This window comes from Thermobia domestica, chromosome 5 (genome assembly GCF_964235325.1).
Source record: "Thermobia domestica chromosome 5, izTheDome1.hap1.1, whole genome shotgun sequence".
Taxonomy (NCBI): Eukaryota; Metazoa; Arthropoda; class Insecta; order Zygentoma; family Lepismatidae; genus Thermobia; species Thermobia domestica.
Window position 1 is genome coordinate 291,816,038 of NC_137458.1, and position 19,202 is coordinate 291,835,239.

Genomic DNA, 19,202 nt, shown 5'->3' on the forward strand with positions numbered 1-19,202 from the left:
GCCGTTGTGTGGTTTCCGCCCGTCGTGGTGTTTGCTCGTAATCATTTTCAACTCGTGAGTATTCCCCAAAAGTTATGAGCCTGAGTCTAAAGTTGAACTTTTGGATGTATCTGGATCGCAAACAAAATCAAGAAAGATGAACGAACTCGAAAAAGTTTTTGAAATTGCTTTTTTCAAACCTTTAACTGAAACAAAAGGGCACAACTACAATCGTAAAGTATGTACCAGTACATAGACTACATTATATTTTTAATAAGCGGTTATATATTATACATATGATCAGTGTTTCTTCCAGACCTGTTTTTGGGGGTGGCACTGCCCCCGGAGCTCTGAGAGGGTCCCCCGAAGAAGACCAAACTAATAGGTCTATAATATAATAATAAAAAGAATCGTACCAGCAGTGCCCCCCTCCGAATACCAAGTGTGCCCCCCTGGAATATTGTTTCTGAAAGAAACACTGCATATGATATTTGTTTGTTTAACATCCTACGTTTGTACCAGAATGGGTAAAGGAGACGTGGACCTACTGATTATAGTGGAACCCGAACCACTTTTTTCGTTGAACTGTACCTCCACCGGGAATCAAACCCGGGATCACGCGCACCAAAAGCAAGCGTGTTAGCCATTAGACCAAACGGGGTTCATATTATATCTGAGATGAAAGGAAAACAAGTTATACGTAGTTTATTCTCCATTGGTAATTTCGTTTAATACTGAGAATTTTTCAAAATTAAATTTTAATTTGCATTTTTTAAATATCTGATATTGTCAAATAATATCGCCAGTCGGTATGTTTTAGGAAATATAGTTTGTGTGCAGTAATGAACAGAAACATCACTTTGGTATTACATATCTGATCTTTCGTTCATTTTGTTGCAGGCTTTGCTAATCTTTCAGTTTTGTTTACTAGTTATACATTATAATGGCTTATATTGTGATTCTATATAATTTTAATTCATGTAAAATTGATACACATTTCGTGCTAGGTCCGACAAAATTTCTGTTGAGTTTGTGTAAAAGAAAGTTTAATATTGATAGTTTTGTTATTACATTATTTGCAGAATTTTATTGAATAAATTGTGCATTTGCCTTCCTAGTAATTTATTTAGTTAAGGAGTTCTGCAATATATTATATTTATGTAGGATTTATATTCACAATTCATTATTTTATATTTTACTGTTGTAGTTTAACTTCAAACCGTCGCTCTGGGTTCCTGTTAGTAGTACAGTATAAGGTTTAAATGCAGTGATGATTAGTATTATGTATTAGAAAGTGTATTCATTTCATTCTCCTGTATTTGATATGTGCCCTTGAATGCGCAGCCAGTTCTTTTAAGGCAAAAACCATAACATTCTTATTTCGGAGCAAAGCCACGAAATTCATGTTCGGGCAATCACTACCACGGGGAATAATCACGGAGCCACTAAACATCCTTTGAGTTCAATTTTAATATTATATTTTTTTGTTCTCAATTTTCAATTTGCTGAATTATATCTGATACAAACACAAATGAAAGCAATATGTAAAGATTACTCCCCTATATTTTGGCCTTTTTGGAACACTGTGTGCCATCCTATTAAGCATCACTTTATAATTAATTATTGTATTATTTTTTAAGCTACCAAGAAATGTACATAGAAATATCATAATGTCTTTTGTTATTTATTGACATTTTGTGTTATTCTTTATGTATGTATACTTTTGATATATTTTTTTGCGTAGACCAAGTCTTTTTTTTTCAACTGTTGTTCCGTAAATGTTATTCAAAGTAAATAATTAGAGCAAATTGTACATTCTTTCGTTAAAATGAATGCCACCGTCAATACAGTATTTTCTTTTGTGCAAGTATCGTGCAAGACAGCGCATCTCAAATATTGCGATGACTAGTGAATCATGACACCGCCATGTCTCCGAAACGAAAGTGCGTATTTATTTTAAATCTACGTCCATTTTAAAAGAAAGAAAAAAAAAACTTACAAATTTGGGTCCCAAACTGGAATCTGGGAATCAGGTTTACACCTCCCTCCAGTCCCGCATTCATATGCGTCCCATTCTTTCAAAGTAAAATTCTGGTCACCTTGAGACTACGATCATCTTCCAGGAAGCGAACCGTCTCCGCCCTCCCCATTCGACCCTTCTGGATCCGCTAGTGCTTCCGGGAAGGAATACTGATGTTGGAGAAACGCTGGACCTAGTGTATTGAAGTTAAGGGAGATTATGTCGTAAAATAAAATCATTTTTGAACTGAAATTCGCAGTCTTTCAGTGTCAGGCTGAGAACTTTTCACCCCGCTCTCGTAACACATTGATCCCAGGTTTAGTGTAATGTGGTTCCCAACCCATAACAATGTCATTCACAGGTAATTATGTTTTTAGGTGGATTTTTTTTCTAAAATTTTGATTCATTAATTAATCAAACTTTCTTTTTTATTTAATGTTTAAGTTGATGTACCGTAGTCACTAGTTAGAAATCAATCGCATTATTTTGAGATTGTTTGGACTTGCTAAGCACTGCTAACAAATTCCTTGCCTTCTGGAGCTACTTCGTTTCCCAGAAATAGAGGCACTGGTTGGGGAGCACGAAAAATAAGAACAGAATTGACTGCTTATCAACCTGGCTATTGTTGGGGACAGTGTTTGATTAAACAACCTACCTTACGTGATCTACGCCTTTGGGGTTTGCACAGAAATAAAACTGGGACCTCGGAGGCAACATGGACAACTCTTCCTGAAGCAGCTCGTGCATGAAGGGAATTACTAAGTTGTTCTTGCAAAAAGTGTAACACTACTCGTTGCAAGTGCAAAAGTTCACTGATGCGGTGTACAATGCTTTGCAAGTATACTGACTGTAAAAATGAAAGTGAACAATTCGAGCTTCCTACTTTTGTTGACAGTAGTGATGATGATTTTGACGATGTCGTTTTGTTGGGTAATGCAACCATTGTAACATTAAGAAAATCCTTTGTCCATTCTCCATTCAGGTAGACCTTGTTAATAAGTGAAGTTATTATAGTACTTGTATTGCATTGTCTCCTAATTTGATATGTTGACTATACTAGGGATGGCCACATTTTCCGGAAAAACGGAAAATATTTTTTCCGGAAACCGGAAAATTGAAAACGGAAGACGGAAAATTTTCCGGAAAAGCGGAAGACGGATAATTTTCCGGAAAAACGGAAGGCGAAAAATTTTCTGGAAAATTAGAATGTTCACTTGAGATAGTGACATTGGTCGTCTTACATTAAGAAAAATAACGAAAAATGCTACACGAAAACAAGTAAGTGAGGTAATGCTCTTCACCATCTAGTGCTATAGAAATGCAACTCAAGCTTAACAGTGGATAGGAGAGGAAAGGTCGAGCAAATCAGCGACAAAATATTCCTTCCTGCTACATCTATTTGTACACTTGCTTAATCACGTACTTTTTCTGTTTGCGTGAGGGCTTGCGGATCATTCGTTTGCACCAGGAAATTCCGATCATGCGTGTGTTTCGGGGAATCCCCGATTATGCGTGTGCCTGAGGGCAGACAACTGGCAGTAAAGAAAGCTGGCAGTGTGTTATTAGTGCAACTGATATGTTTATGTTCCAACCATTTCTTCATTGCTTATCATGATCACTGTGATCTGTCAAGTTCACCGATCCTTGGGGGACGGGGGCAGCCCCCTCAAAGTTCATGTGGACCCCGCATTGTATTTATAAATATACAATATTTTGCATAATTTGAATTCAATTTGTCTTAAAACCCTCATATATGCCTTCTGCATCTGAATGGATCCCCAAAGTTACAAAGAAATCGGCGCCCTGATTCTATATAATCCACACGCAGTAGTCTTGTATTATTTCATGGGCGGGAGTACACTACGGATTCCAACTGAGCTCAGGCGTTAGAACATCGGATTAACATTCAGAAGGCCGATGTTCGATTCGAGCGCCCTACCGTCCCCACTGTTTTTTTTTTTTTTTTGATAGTTTATTACTCAGTTACACCCGACCTGTGCCATATATTTTTTAAACCCATAAGATAAATTCAATTCTACTGATGTAATTTAATTTTACACTGTACCCTAGTGTTACCATCTTGCAACTATAAGCGTAACGAATTCCAAATAACGGTACTATTGACTATACATACTATAGTATGTAGCACTACTTGAAACTAGCGTCAGCTATTCATATAATGATCTATTCCACATAATTCTCTTCATAACCTTTTCCACCAATTTCTCTTAAACTGAAGGACGATTCCACCTACTCATCGATACGTCAATTCAGTTCTCAATGCTGACTTATTATCTATGTTTTTGTATACATCTGAAAGTTTTACTTATTATTCTACATTCATGATTTGTTACTAAATTGTCAACTCCTAATGCAATCAAAGTTTTATTATTATTATTATTTCAGAAACATAGATGATAATCTAGGTGCTTCTACCTCTATATCTCAAATTATCGCTTTACCTGGTGCAAGCTCAATGAATCTAAAGTAACAGAAAGATTCCAGGAAAAATGTTTTACAAAGAAGGGAACATAGTAGAATGTAAGAAACAGAAAAGAATTCTGTCTTATCTCAGAGACCCTAAATCTTGTTCTCCCGCAAGAGCAGAGGTGCTTCATAGTAAAATAAGTAATATGGTACCAAAGGATCTTCTTCCTTTGCCTTTCGTTGAAGCAGTTCGGTTTCTTGAATTTATGAATGAAATAGAACCAAGTTACCAGTCACGATCCAGGCACTCTGTGACTCGCCGTATTGAGGCCTTATTTTCTAAGGAGAAGTGTGGCTGCGGAATCGATTGCTTTGACAACAGATAGCTGGACTTCGCATGCTACGGAAAGTTATATTACAATCACAGCCCACTATATGCTTCCATCTAAGTTTAATAAGTTCAGTCCTTCAAATAATTGAAATAGAACTGAGGCACACAAGGGTAAACCTAACTCAGCACTTAGCACATGTTGCAGAGTAGTGGAACATTTCAGATAAAATACATGCAATTGTCTATTTTATTTATTTATTTGTTTATTTAAGAAGAGCACAGCAGGTAATTCTACCCATTTACAGTGTTCATATCAGAGTTACATAGAATAGCTGTAATATATTTGCGAAATCTATTCTGACTCATACCGTGTATATCCATAACTTTTTTACATTTACTCAGTTTGTTGTACACTGCACCTATCCTCCACGTTGGTGACTGTTTTGTTGCATTTGTTCGAGATTTCTTACAATAAAAGAAATTTCCATTGCCCACACGTATGTTTCCATTGGGTACCCTGAGATGAAAGGCAGAGAACAAATCATTACTATTGAATTAGTTATTTAATATTTTGTACTGTACAAGAATAACATGTCATTTAACACTCTTCTGTGATTGAGAAACATTGTGTTAAAATGTTCATTAAGAGAAGTACTATTTTCATATCTAAGGAAGATGCCTGTTTTCTTGTACACCAGAAACCGCAGAAATTTATTTTGAATTCTTTCTATTCTAATAGATTCTTTCTTCGTGTGGGGGTTCCATATAATAGACGCATATTCTAATTTTGATCTAACAAATGAAAAATATAATTTCAGTAAAATATTCGACTTATTAAATTCCCTTCCCATTCTCAAAATGAATCCAGGATTTCTGTTTGCGTCATTTACAATTTGATTTATATGATGCTCAAACGATAGTTTGTTATCGAATATTACACCCAAATCTTTGACAGTTTGTTCCCCCTTTGACAATGCTAGTAATATCACAAGTGCGGTACGGGAACTTCCATATGCAAGTATATGTTGTTTTGTTCAGACTCTACAACTCTCTATAAATAAGGGTTTTGCAATAGAAAAAATCGAGAAAATGTTATGTGTTGCTAGTCGGACTGTTTCCCACTTTAAACATAGTACGTTGGCAACGTCAGAACTGGAAAAACAGTAAAGGTTATTAGGATTGGCAGTACATTCCCTTATGCAGCAAGTTAAAACTCAGTGGAACAGCATACATGGAATGCTTGAGAGACTGATAAAACAAAGAAGAGCTCTTAACAATGTATTATCAGATAGAAATGTAACAAAGGCCTCAGATTGCAAGAAGTTTAACCCAAGACTTTAACCCTTCGTAACACTTGTGCTCTTCGGGCCCGGCCTCCGTTTCACGTAGGTATCTAAAAAAAAAAAAAAATGATAAATAGCCAAAGGTACACTCAATCCTTATGCAAAGTTTCAATCTGATATCTTGAAAACTAAAACCGTGAAAAAGTTTTGAAATTTGCCTTAAGAAAAAAAGTCACGCCCCTTCGCCCCACTTGGCGCCGCCAAGTTGACCATCCGGTTCCAAAACGCATCTGCGGTATTCTTTGGTCCATCCTTGACTTGAAAAGTAAAAAAAATCCCGGCTTAAATACCTGTTATAGACCCTAAATAAGCGGCCAAAGACGACAGTACGCCATAGTATATAAATATACTAGAAAAGGTTGAACTTCCTACAGACTAGGGATGACCAGATCTTCAGGGAAAACGGAATATAATTCCTCCGGAAACTGGAAAATTAGAGAGGAAACACGGAAAATTTTCCGGGAAAATGGGAGACGGAAAATTTTCCGAAAATACGGAAACCGAAATTTTCCGGAAAAACGGAAGACGGAAAATTTTCCGGAAAAACGGAAACGGAAAATTTTCAGGAAAAACGGAAACGGAAAATTTTCCGGGAAATCGGAAGACGGAAAATTTAGCGGAAAAACGGAAAATTTTCCGGAAAAATGGAAAATGTGATTTCCGGAAACCGGAAAACTTTTTCGGAAATGGCAATCCCTAGACCATACCAAACCAAAACGCTATCCACTACGGAATAAGGCCTAATGGCTGAAGATTATCTTCTCCGAGCAGAAAACAAGCAGTGAATTGATGACTGTTTGGTGGCAGTTTGTTTACAAGCAAAATTGTGAAGTGGTGGAAGTGTGAGAAAAAATAAAATTATTAAAATGAAACAAAAACCAATTCTCTCGTGTGAGTTGCGATTAATGTCATTCTGCAATTTTAATACGACTTAGTACCGAAAGTTTGAAAACAAAATGGCACTTCTGAAGAAACTATTAACCCTTTCGGAAGAAAATATTGAAGCTGCCTGTCGTTTGTGTATACGAATGGACGGGCAGAAACGGAGCGTCTTTGAGGAACAGGAATGTAATCTGGCTCAAAAAATAGCCGAGTGTTTGGGAATAGTGGTATGTACTAATATGTTTATGTAACAAGATTCGATTTGTCCTTCAAAATGAGTAATTATTCAATAGCTATTGTTCGAAGATGTTACGTTTACAATCATTGTCAAGCGTTACCTAATCTAGTCTCTTTGCTGACGTATATTGTTAGAAAATGCGCATTTTAAAACCAACATACTCATTTCTGTGGCAGTAAATCTTTACTTGGGCAATTTCATTCATTTTTTCGATTCAGCGATTTGATCTTTGGGTTCTGGATTTGAGAACACCTATTGGCTCATATGTATAGGTTAGTAGCTAGGTTGGTCCATGTTCCGTTAAGGGGGTCCAAAACTACACTGGACCCCCTTAAGCTAACCTAACCTAATAGAACCTATATAACGTTATTTTATGTAATCAAACAAAAATCAATAGAAAGAAGTGGTGTCAAAGAGACTGGACCGTCTTAACGGAACATTGACCGTTAGGTTTGTTCCTCTCTGTACCAAAGTTTAATATTTGATTCACATAGCATTGCCAAGCGAGCGTCAGCGAGTAGAGACGTGTTAGAGCCCGGCAGGGCACGCTGTTTTTTGTGTTCGTTACGAACAGGTTCATTCAACTATCATTGAATGAAATGGCCAAATTAAAGACTTGCCATCAATTTTTTCATCTTTGCAATTCAATTAGGCTATAGCTTTATTTATAGTGGTTTTGCCGGAGAAATTCCAATTGCGAGGGGCTACATTTTTTCTTAAATTTTTTTTTTTTTTTTTTTTTTTTTTTTTTTTTTTTTTTTTTTATAACTATAGCCTAATTTAGGTTCGGTTCGGTTCTACTTACGTTCATGGTTTGTATAAATCAGCAATGTTCTTCAAAAAGATGTGCACTATATTCTCGTGTTTCACTGTTGATCTGAAAACGAATTCAGCCACATACCCTTCCATGTGTTGTTTCCTTCTTCCGAATACATGTATAGTGCACTTTGCATAACGCCACTTACCGTACTCTTTATTGTTTGCGTGTGCACTGACACTGTATCATTGGGTTAAGTTTAGATTTACCCCTCCGCTTTTTATAAAAATCAGGAAAATTTACAGGAGAAATGAGAATTTGAAGTTTTTATTTGATGTTTAGGAATGTAAGTTCGGCAGGAGAGTTAGGTTTAATACGAGAAAAGACGTGGAAGTTAGTACTATTTGCCGGATGCGGAAGCATTCGCGGAAGGTTTCAGCAGCATGGTACTTGTAAAATATGGCGAACATGTGTAACGGATGCGCAGAAATAATGAAGAAAACCTTTTAAATTTTTGTGAAGCCCATGGAGTACTGAAGTTAAGTGAAATGTAACAATTTGTAATACTTTAAGCACTGTTTTTTTATGTTGCAAAGTCCAAGGGCACCTTCAGACTGGAGGGGCAACTCTAAACTTAAGCCGTATCATTTTTCAATAACTTCTTATTTCTTCTGTACAACCGCTACTCTGTTCGGTACAATCGTACTCTGTGGAATGATTCACTTGCAGGTGTCTGGTTCAAGCATTCATACGCATTCCAGCAGTCCAATATAACTGTTGTTTCTGGTAAAATGGCTTTAGTTTAGAGGTGCCACTCTAGTTTCAAATTACAAAAAAAGCAGTTAAAGTATTAAAATTTCGTAGGCTAAGTTAGGATCGTTTAGATTATGTTTGGTTAGTTTAGGTTAGGTGACCCGGTAGGGCTTTAGCTAAATTAGAACAGTGGCTGGAACCGGTTCTCATTGAAGCTTCAATTATCACTTAAGTTCAGTAATCCGTGGTTCGGCATTTATTCCGAAGTTGGGTGTCCGCTTTCGCCACGTTTTTTCGATGTTATCTCCTTTCCACACTTTCTGCAATTTGTTATTAGGCTCATTAATCCGTGCTCTTCACAAACTTTTAAAACATTTTGCTCGTTATCAACGTATTGCTTCACAAAGTAAAAACTGTTAGTTCATTGCCCTTGTACAATCGCCATGTTGATAACATAAATGCTCGTTTCTTTCCCACAATGCAACTGTTCGGTTACCTTGCGCCAAGTAGTTCCCTCCGCTCGCCGTATAGTCCCATGTTTATAACCGCTTATATTTAACAAATAAACAGATTTTTCGTGACTCTTATACATTATCAAGCACACAAACGATCAAATTATCCATATCTTTCCTGTAAATTTTAAAAATTTTGCTGGAAACGGACACCCAACTTTGGAATTTAACCCCGTGGTTCTCATAAAAAGTTATCAGATTCTCTTCATCATTCTTATATAATTCTGTAAAGCTCAATGCGGAAATATCATATTTAACGTATTGATTTATCATCCTATACGACTACAATGCTGCTGAATCATCGAAACCTTCCGCGTCTTGCGAATAGTACCCACTTCTACATATCTTTTCTCGTATTAAACATAACTTTACTGCCAAACTTACACAAGTAAACATCACGTAAGAACTCCAAATAATCATTTCGTACCTCATTTCTCCTGTACATTTTCAAAATTTTCTTAAAAAGTGAGGAGCGTCTCTAAATTTAACCCGGTAACATTATATAATGTTAAATTGTTCATATTATTATTATTATTATTAATATAATTATTATTATTTTTACACCTACGTACACCTTCGTTTTAACCTATCAGAACATAATTTTACTGTTGTGTGTTCCATGAGGTCAGTAGACTGAGAGAGAAAAAGAAAAACTTGTCCATTAAAAATAACTTCTCCAAAAATACAGCAAGCGACGGTACCCTTTATTCCATTAATAACTATTGTCAACAAGAGTGTTGACAGATTGGTAACAGTAATGCTTCCCATTCATATTCTGCATTGCAAGACCCTTTTACGGTTCAGTCCAAAAGCATTCACATGGCCTTTGTTTTCGTCTCGTCTCCAAAACCTCTCTTTTTGCCGTGGAGAGCTTGCAGAAAATTTGGATCAAAAAGAACGATGCAAAAATGTCTTTTTCTTTGTTGCTTGGTGGTCAACAATCATTTTCCAGATACACTATCGGTCGCTTATGTCTTTTCGCTGCAGAAAGTGGCAGGCGAGAGAGACTTGATGTTTCGAATGTTTCGGGAGCTGACATATGCGTAAGGTCGTGTATTTTCATAGGTAGAGGAGAGAAAAGATAGAATAATATGCTGTAACTTTCTGGAGCAACATGTTGAAATTAGATTCAAAACAGACTATACGAACTAAAGTAGATATGTATTTCATAGGATATTTTCATATTCCAAAAGTAAATACAAATTCATACATAGATGCATTAGAAGTGCTTATTATAATCATTAATAGCACTTGTTTCAAAAAGCTTTTGTTTCAAAAGCAATTTATTTTCTGTAAATTGCTCGCTTTTCAATGGAAAAGATCGTGATCAAAATAGACAGATATGTAACAAACCACCTCATATACGCCTGAAGTTACCATAAGATGTGCATTTTTTTTTACGGCTTGTTCAAAATTTTCTTAATTTTTTTTATTTGAATACGACTTTAAATCCATTTTTTGTGGTATTTTTTGCAGTCGTAACGAGTTGCCTTTATCAGTTATGCTTTTTGAAAGTTTGTTGTTTGTTTCTGAATACTTCTTTTTGCAAATGTTCAATGCCTCTTGCTTCTATTTATCTTACAGGTTTTTGCATCTATTTCGGGACCTAGTTTGTATATTTGTTTTATCTGTTTTTCCACATCCTTATTCTGCTCTCTAAACTTTTAAAGCAAAGAACTTTTTGATACTTTTTATATTACCCTTAAGGAATAAGACAATTTATTATTTATATTGAAAATGAAGGCATTAGATTTTTTTTTTTTTTTTTTTTGTTCACATTGGTTCGTCTGCTGTTGATCCTCCTATATAAGAATTTTATTTTCTTTTTCTTCTAGTTCTGCAATTAATTTTATGGTACACATTCTCCAAATTAAAATCTAATCGTAAACAATTTCAGCACTGAATTCTTCTCATGATTAGTAAGGTTTCAATTTATTTTTTTTTTTTAACCAAACGCTACGTCGTTCGTCGTTCTAAATTCTACATATTTTCTTTTACCAAATTTTCCTCCTTGGAGGAATGATGACTATTATATACAAATTTAATGTAAGTAGGAAAAAAAAAAACCTCACCGGTCTATAACAAAGAATTTATCAAATATTCTACTGCAATTCTCGTATACAGGGTGTTACGTAAATGTGCACAATGTTTTGGGAGCAGATTCCTTACGTCCAAATAAGAAAAAAGTTAACATGAACCTGTGCTTAAAAGTGGATAGTTTCGGAGTTATAGGATGCCGAAAGCGTAAAACAAGTGAATTTTAAAAGTTTATAGCTCCACTACTATGGGACCTATCGTAGTCGGGTCAAGATATAACTAAGGAATTATTACGTGAACTATCCAAATATCCATCTTTGACCTCCGGCACTTGCACAATCATTCTTAGAGAGGCTGTTTGGGAGTACTTGATCACTCTCTGCCTACCTCTCTAAAAATTAGTGTGCAAGTACTGGAACATTCTTCTTTGAGAGTACAGTTCATTTTTAGGTGTACCCGGGAGGATGTTAGGAGTCAATAGGTACAGTTCAATTTTAGGTGATACACAGGAAAATGTTAAGAGTGAAATAATCGGACAAGATGTTAAAAGTTAGTGGAGCAATTATATAAACAAATGAATAACGTTACGAAGTTGTTATTGATATGTATGAAAAAGAGTTGTTGAGATAGTAATGCCAAGAGTGGCTGACGTTATAAAAATAGTGATTTGAATACAGGAAGGTTCCTGTTAGTATTTGTCAGTATATTGGTATATGATTAAAGTCAAAATAAAATTTGGAGCGTAAAGAAGTAAATAAGCTTTTTGAGGAACTTAGTAATTTGAAGTTAGTTGTGGCAATATTTAAGCACATTGAGTATCTAAGATAAGCCTAACAATTCTTAAACATGTCTTGACCCGACTACGATAGGTTCCATAGTAGTGGAGCTGTGAACTTTTAAATTTCACTTATTTCACATTTTCGGCATTCTATAACTCTGTAGCTATCCACCTTTGAGTACAGGTTCATATGAAATTTTCTTCTTAATTTGACGTGAGGAATCTTCCCAAAATGTTGTGATACATTTATGTAACCCTCTATATAATCAGAAGTCTTTCCATTACCAATATCTATAGATAGATTTGTAGTAAATAAGAATCAATAAATCATTCGTCTATGTACAAGAAACACTATATCGCTCCACAGCACTTTAGTCCTCGTAATCTGAGCCTGGCTTCTAGTAGCCTGTTCGATAAATTCTTTGTTATAGACCAGGGAGTTTTTTTTTTTTTTCCTACTTACATTAAATTCCGTTTACTTATTTGTCAGTGAAGAACTTACTTCTCAGACATTAATCCCAGTTCAGTTCCTAAAATAAAATCCAATAAATCACATGCGAAGCACCAAAGAGACGGATTTTGAGCCCTGTCTTATTTAATAAATTACTCATTTTAGATAAAGAAAGAGGACCGTCTGCCCCAAAGCATCTGCAACGTGTGTGCCTTCCAAATACAGTCATTTTACTTTTTTCGCAAGAGATGCCAAAATGCTGAGGGAGTTTTGCGAAGATATGCAGAAAAACGTTATGGGGTGAGTACTTAGAAGTGATTGGATTGAAAAACTAGTTACATTACATTTCAAGTAAATTTAATTATTAATCTGGTAGAACTTCGACCGGTAGAGTAGGAGTAGGAAATAAGACAAAGGGATTTTTTCTTTCTTTCTTGCGATAAAACATCTGGTTTCTGTATTCTGAAGAGAAAGATAAAAAATTTTTAGGAATTAAAGAAAATCGGTTATTCCATAAGATAAAGAATAATAGCAAATTGTGGATGCTTTAGTTGTGTATTCATTGTGTGTTGTGTATCCGAAACTACCATTTCTAACAGATAGTAATTTTGTAGTGTATAGAGCTACTAGAGTAAAGTTCAGCGACAAACAATTTCAGAGAACAAATTTGAAAAGGTTAACAGTGACAATAATAACTAAACTACAAATGTAAGGGTTAGATTTTGTTTCAGGGAATTATGATTTACAACTCTTCAGTTCAAGATATTGGGTTGGCCCATAAGATTTTGCGTTTTTTCGTAGGTTTAGGTTTCCACAAAACTAAAAACGAAATGAACAACAAATCAATCAATAATGTATTTCCCGTTGTTCTTTACAATGTCTTCCCAACCTTCAACAAGTTGTTCAATGCCTCGACGGTAGAGATCACGTGGTTTCGACTCGAAGAAAGCGTCCAGCCCAGCCTTCTATTCCACATCAGTGTTGAACTAATCCATTCTTTGCGGGGCTTCATGTTGGCGTACAGGCGCCATTTTGCGTCCTCGGTAACAATTCGGTAGAGGCATCGCTGCTTCTGCCCACGTGTTGATCGATGACGGGCAAGCAAACCTGCTTTGATTGTGGCGAGTTGATATTTGTTGTTGTCGGTCAAAGCATGCGGAACTCATGCGCCTAACTTTTGAACCTTTCCCATCAAGTGAAGATGACGCTCTATAGTATTGTGGGAGCACTCCATTATCTCTGCTAATTCCTTTTGTTTGGCGTGGATCTTCGTGAATGAGCTGATTGAGTCGTTCTTCATCGATCTGAACGGGGCGCCCGGTGCGATGCACGTCCTTGAGGTCGAAATTGCCGTCTTTGAATCTCTTAAATCAATATTGGGCCCTCCTAAGAGGTGTCGCTTCTTCGCCACAAACTTCACAAATCTCTCGAACAACTTCTATGGCTTTGGCATCTTGACTAAACCCAAACAGCAGCAGGTGTCGAAAATGCTCTTTTCTGTCGACTTGACATTCCATTTTAATGACCTGCAAAGAACAGAAAGTATATCAGCATAAAAAAATCTGAACACACTATTTTATAGAGCAGTGAATGCTCTATCGAATAACATAACACACATTGCAACATTTTATTTTTCGATAAAGCTCTTCTCGGGCAATCAGCCAAGTGAAAACTGGTGAATAGGCCAACGTTTCGGGAGCTATCATCGTTCTCATCATCCCTGCCCTGATGATGAGAACGATGACAGCTCTCGAAACGTTGGCCTATTCACCAGTTTTCACCTGGCTGATTGCCCGAGAAGAACTTTATCATATACGCCGCCAGGAAAGCTTCAAATCTTATTTTATTTTTCGTTTAAAAAAAAGAAAAAAAAAATTATGGGCCAACCCTATATAAGCTCATCTTGTAACTTGTAAAGTAACATTTTGTATGGAGCGTACTCTCAACAGGTATATATTTGCATATAGAAGTCTTGGATGTTTGAGGAAGAGGAAGTTGTTTTTATATTTCCATAATTACTTTTTGTCATTAACACAGTATATAAATAATGGAAGAGGAACTTCTGTAACACTTACTATCTTGTTAAGCTTACAACATACCCTTAAAAGCAGCTCAGTTCTATGATTTTGCGAACGGAAATTAGATTCTTCGAAACAGAATGTTTGAAACTTGTAGGAAACAATGTTTCAAACTGACAGTATGTGTAACCGTACTTTTATACCAAAACAAACGTGTAGCTTTCGTACTTTTATGTGTTTCTTCGTTTAATTTTATATAGTAGATAAGTTTGTGTACTGTGAACGGTATTAAATTGATGGTGTCGCCATCTAATGATTGAAGTCTCATTGGAAGTTGAATGATTAAATTTAAGTGAGAGATATATGCATTTGAATTGAAAATAATATGCATATTCATTTGTCAACTTGACAGGTAAAACATTACTTCGAGGGCTGGACCACAATTTTTTAGAGTTCTTAAGTTCTACACAAATGAAACAAACTACCGGGAAGTTTTTTGTTTGTTTGTTGTAAAACATGGAAGTAATTCAGTTCATCTGCTCAAGTGTTATTGTATTAAATTGTAAGTTCGTTTCATGGAAGGAGATATGATCCTTGATATGTTATACCTTATAAATTAACTCCTTGTTCCACAGGTTGCGTACGTCCAATTTATTATTTTCACAAAATACACAAAATAAATTTATGTCTCTGATCATCATTTATACATAATGTTTCAGCAGATGTTAAAAGTTGAGTATTTGTTTTCACGTTATAATTGTTCTAAATGAATAATGTTAAAAAGTTCATACCCTTTATGTTCCTTGTTTTAGCTTTTTGAAATTTATTCCTTAGTCTTTCACAAGCTTCTTCTTTTTTTTTTCATTATAAGTTTTCTTGTTTTTTTGATTGTAGTAGATAATTCTCGCATGCACGTGTAAAGTCGGTTAAGTCAGGAAATTGGTAAATTGAGTTTTTGACAAGGTCTTATGTATATAACTGTACCTCTGAATGCATTTACAGACCAACAGCCAAAGTAAATATTTTGCGTGTGTACAGACAGTTAAATCAGAATTGCATGGCTTCTCTGATTTTGCACTATTTCTAGTTCGTGTGCGTAGTGGGTTAGGTCAAGATTGGATGACTTGTCCAATTTTACACTTGATTTTGTGGTACACTGTGTGTCCAAATATGGTCAAGTCGGATTAATATACGGTATCAAACATTGATATTAATCTTTGTAATGAAATTTAAAAATTTTACTTTAATAGTATGGATATGAGATTACTATAATTTGGAGGTGGTGCGAGAGACATATTCGTGTTACGAGCTGTCTTGTTTTCTGGATATTTACAAACCAGCTTAAATACGGACCTGCAGATCGAAGGATGCCAGAAACTAGAAAAACAGAAAGGTCATATTCCAGTGCACGGTCGGGCTACTTCGTGGCTAAGCGGTTAGCATACACGCCTTTAAGTGGGAGACGCGGGTTCGATTCCCGGCGGGAGCTCATGTGGTTCGGATTCCACGTTAATCAATAGGTCCACGTCTCATATAGCCTCGCTGCTATAAGGAATGCTACAGACTACAGTATAAGCGTAACAGAACAGTACGATCAGCACTGGAAATATGGCGGAAAAGAACATGAATTAAATTCAGAACATGAAGACAAAAATATTTAAGATTACTTATATGCAATGCCGATGTAAACCAACGGTCAAGAGCTTGAACCCAGAAAGTGAATCGTATCAACGAAAGACTTACGAGTGCCATCAGGACACAAGTCCGAGTCAACAATGCAGGTGCATTGGGAGCAGACGTGTACATATTGAGATTTCTCGGTGGAAAATCGAAATCTGGTCTTGTTCAACAAGTGCAGAAGACGATTGTGAGTCAGTTGAAGCTATCGAGTAATACCGCAAAGGTGTCGGAGCGACAGTAAATAACAAAGTCGTCATCGTAAAGCATACCCTATGTAGAAGTCTGAATCTGAGACATAACACTGTTGACGGCGACAGCAAACAGAGTAACTCTAAGAATATTATCTTGTGAACACTATTTTCTTGCAGAAAGTGTTCTGATGGACGAGAACCCACACGCACTCTAAAATCGCTCATTCAGGAAATGCATTACGAATTAAGTTGTGTGGCCACGGAGACTCCAATTATGTAATCGATGTAAGTTCCATAACGCTAAGTAGTGTCATACGCCTTCCCTAAATCGAAGAATACAACAACAAGGTGATCCTGTTTGAGAAAGGTGTCCTCCAGGGCCCTCCAGATAAACGAGATTGTCAACAGGGTTGGCAAAAACCATGGTTTTTATTTAAAAAAACCAAAAAAAAACGGTTTTTTTGGTTTAAACCAGGTTTTTTTGGTTTAAACCAGGTTTTTTTGGTTTAAACCAGGTTTTTATGGTTTAAATGATTTGCTCTATATATTAATATCATATATGGACAGAAATAAGTTTGTTTCGCCTTGATGTTATTATGCAACAACCGGGTTATGCTGGAAGGGGTCACATAAGCTTAAAGCGGAATGAAAACCGCTTCTCGAGTTACATCCGAGAGAAATTGTCCTCCATTTGAACTCGGAACCAGGACTAATTGGCCACAAATGCGATACGTCTGCCGACTCACTCACGAAGGAATCCTGATAAAAAAAATACGTTGTACTGATCTTTATATGCTTCTTAATATAACTGTCAAGAGTCCTTTCAGAAGGACAAAAAGATAAACAGTTGCACAAGTGAAACCATTACACAGAATTAATTACATATGAACAATTTCAAAGTACGACGGAGTACAGAAGAACTAATCTAGTTCAAGTTAGTTAACAACGACTTTTATTCGTCCAAATTAAAGAAATACACCGACTTAATCTGCATATCAATAAGAAAAGGGAATAAAGATACGAATTATTTGAGTCCACTTTGGCTCAGACTCATTTATACATAAATAGATACCAAAGATACTTATTTCACTAAATGCCTCTCATGGGGTCTGTATGACCCCCCCCACACACACAAAAAGTACGGCATTTTCGATGTATTTTATCAATAGTAAACATTGAAACGAAACAATATTTAGAATTTTTCTTCGATTGCAATTACATAACAATAATAACAACTACAAAAAAATCACAAAATAAACATTTATAAACTTGTAAAAAAAAGTTGCTTTTGTAGTATAATCTTTTTGAGTAATGAATGGGGAATTTAGGTCTGAATATAATACGAATAATATACGGGAGTGAAACGTGATAACCCACAAATGTGTGTTCATCAAGATTTTACAAACACTTACACTTTTACGAACATTTTTTTGTTTTTTGGTTTAAACCAGTTGGTTTTTTTGAAAAAACCAGCTGGTTTAAACCTTGGTTTAAACCATGGTTTAAACCACCTTGGTTTAAACCAGCCAACCCTGATTGTCAATGACCAAAAAGAGCAATATCCACGGCGGTTTAAGACTGACGTTTGAAGTTGATAGCAAGTGAAGTGATTGAAGTGAAGTTGATAACACAGAAATGCCCCCAGTCAGTATACCAATTAAATACGAAGTTTCACAAGCGGCGGTGGTGGTTGTGACCGAGGTCACAGAACTGAGCGAAATAATTCACGAATAATAACATATTATCAGAGGTATAAAGGTAAATCTACTGATGTTTATATAATACGTACCGTATAGCTTGAATGAGTAAAACAGAAGATAGCTTGTTTTTCAGCATGAACGAATGAACTAAAAACCAAAGGTTTTGCAGACGTTAATGATTAATTATTCACTGACGAACATGCACTTGACATTCAACTCTGCAACAAGTAAGCAAACAAGTTTTGAAACCACTTTTTCAAGAACATAATGAAATCTATTGATAACCCTTGCCGTCAGAATTTGTACGTTATAAGCTTTTAATTCATCAAGTTACAAGCAGTAAGAAAGCGAAAGTCCGTTCGTAAGAACACGCTCACTCAGCTCAGTAAGTTATGTAGGTGCGGCCATTAAATATCCGAACCTGCGTTTTTGTTTGTTTGTTTGTTTGTTTGTTTTCAATTCACATTTTGCGTAGCGAATTGCGATACGAATTAAAATTTGTATCGAATTTTCTGTACTATAATGAGTAATTATAGATTCATAAAAGAAGTTCAATAAATACGAAAGTACTTAATATATCTATACATTTAATTTCTGGAAGAGGCTATAGGGGAACTGTAGAGTTTACTGCTTTTCTTTGCATTCCTCGCTCATTGTTAAACAAGTTTTGTATTTTATTATACTTTTTGTCAAGTTTAGCGAAGTGAGAGTTTTACGACAGCGGCAAGTACAACAATTAGGCTCAGGAAACAACGCATTGGCTGATCTTTCTTCAGACATACACAAGGAGAGAGCGAGAGACAGCTCCCTTAGATAAGAATGTTTTTATGAGTTAGGTTCGTGGCGTCTCACGAGGAGAAATACTGTATGTTGGTTTTTACAAGGGACGTAAATGGACATGGGCAGTACTTCAAATGAAAAGCAAAAAGAAAAGAGAGAGAAAGACGAGTGTATTTTTGAAGAATGCGGTTATTATTTCAGTGATCTACTATACGCACTTCTGCATTTTACTAACCATATCCAAGTTCCATTCATGCTGCACCATATATCGGCTAGTTCCAATGTAGTTTGAACTTGTTATCTCTGTTGCCAGTGCGCCTTTTCT

The 19,202-nt window shown here is 35.9% G+C and overlaps 1 protein-coding gene across 4 annotated transcripts in view; it reads left to right on the top strand.

Moving 5' to 3' along the window:
- The first annotated feature begins 6,850 nt into the window (after nt 1–6,850).
- Nucleotides 6,851–19,202, top strand: part of LOC145686692 (uncharacterized) — a 119,306-nt gene continuing 106,954 nt past the window's right edge. For 2 of the 4 annotated variants that reach the window (XR_014131639.1, XM_081760237.1), the window contains exons 1-2: nt 6,853–7,209; nt 12,674–12,808. Coding sequence is in view for 3 of the 4 variants with exons in the window: in XM_081760237.1 (XP_081616363.1) it covers nt 7,057–7,209; nt 12,674–12,808 (288 nt within the window). In the remaining variant the exon portion in view is untranslated. Of the gene's footprint in view, nt 7,210–12,673; nt 12,809–19,202 lie in introns of all 4 variants that reach the window. The other 2 variants (XM_081760238.1, XM_081760239.1) reach the window with 2 other exon arrangements.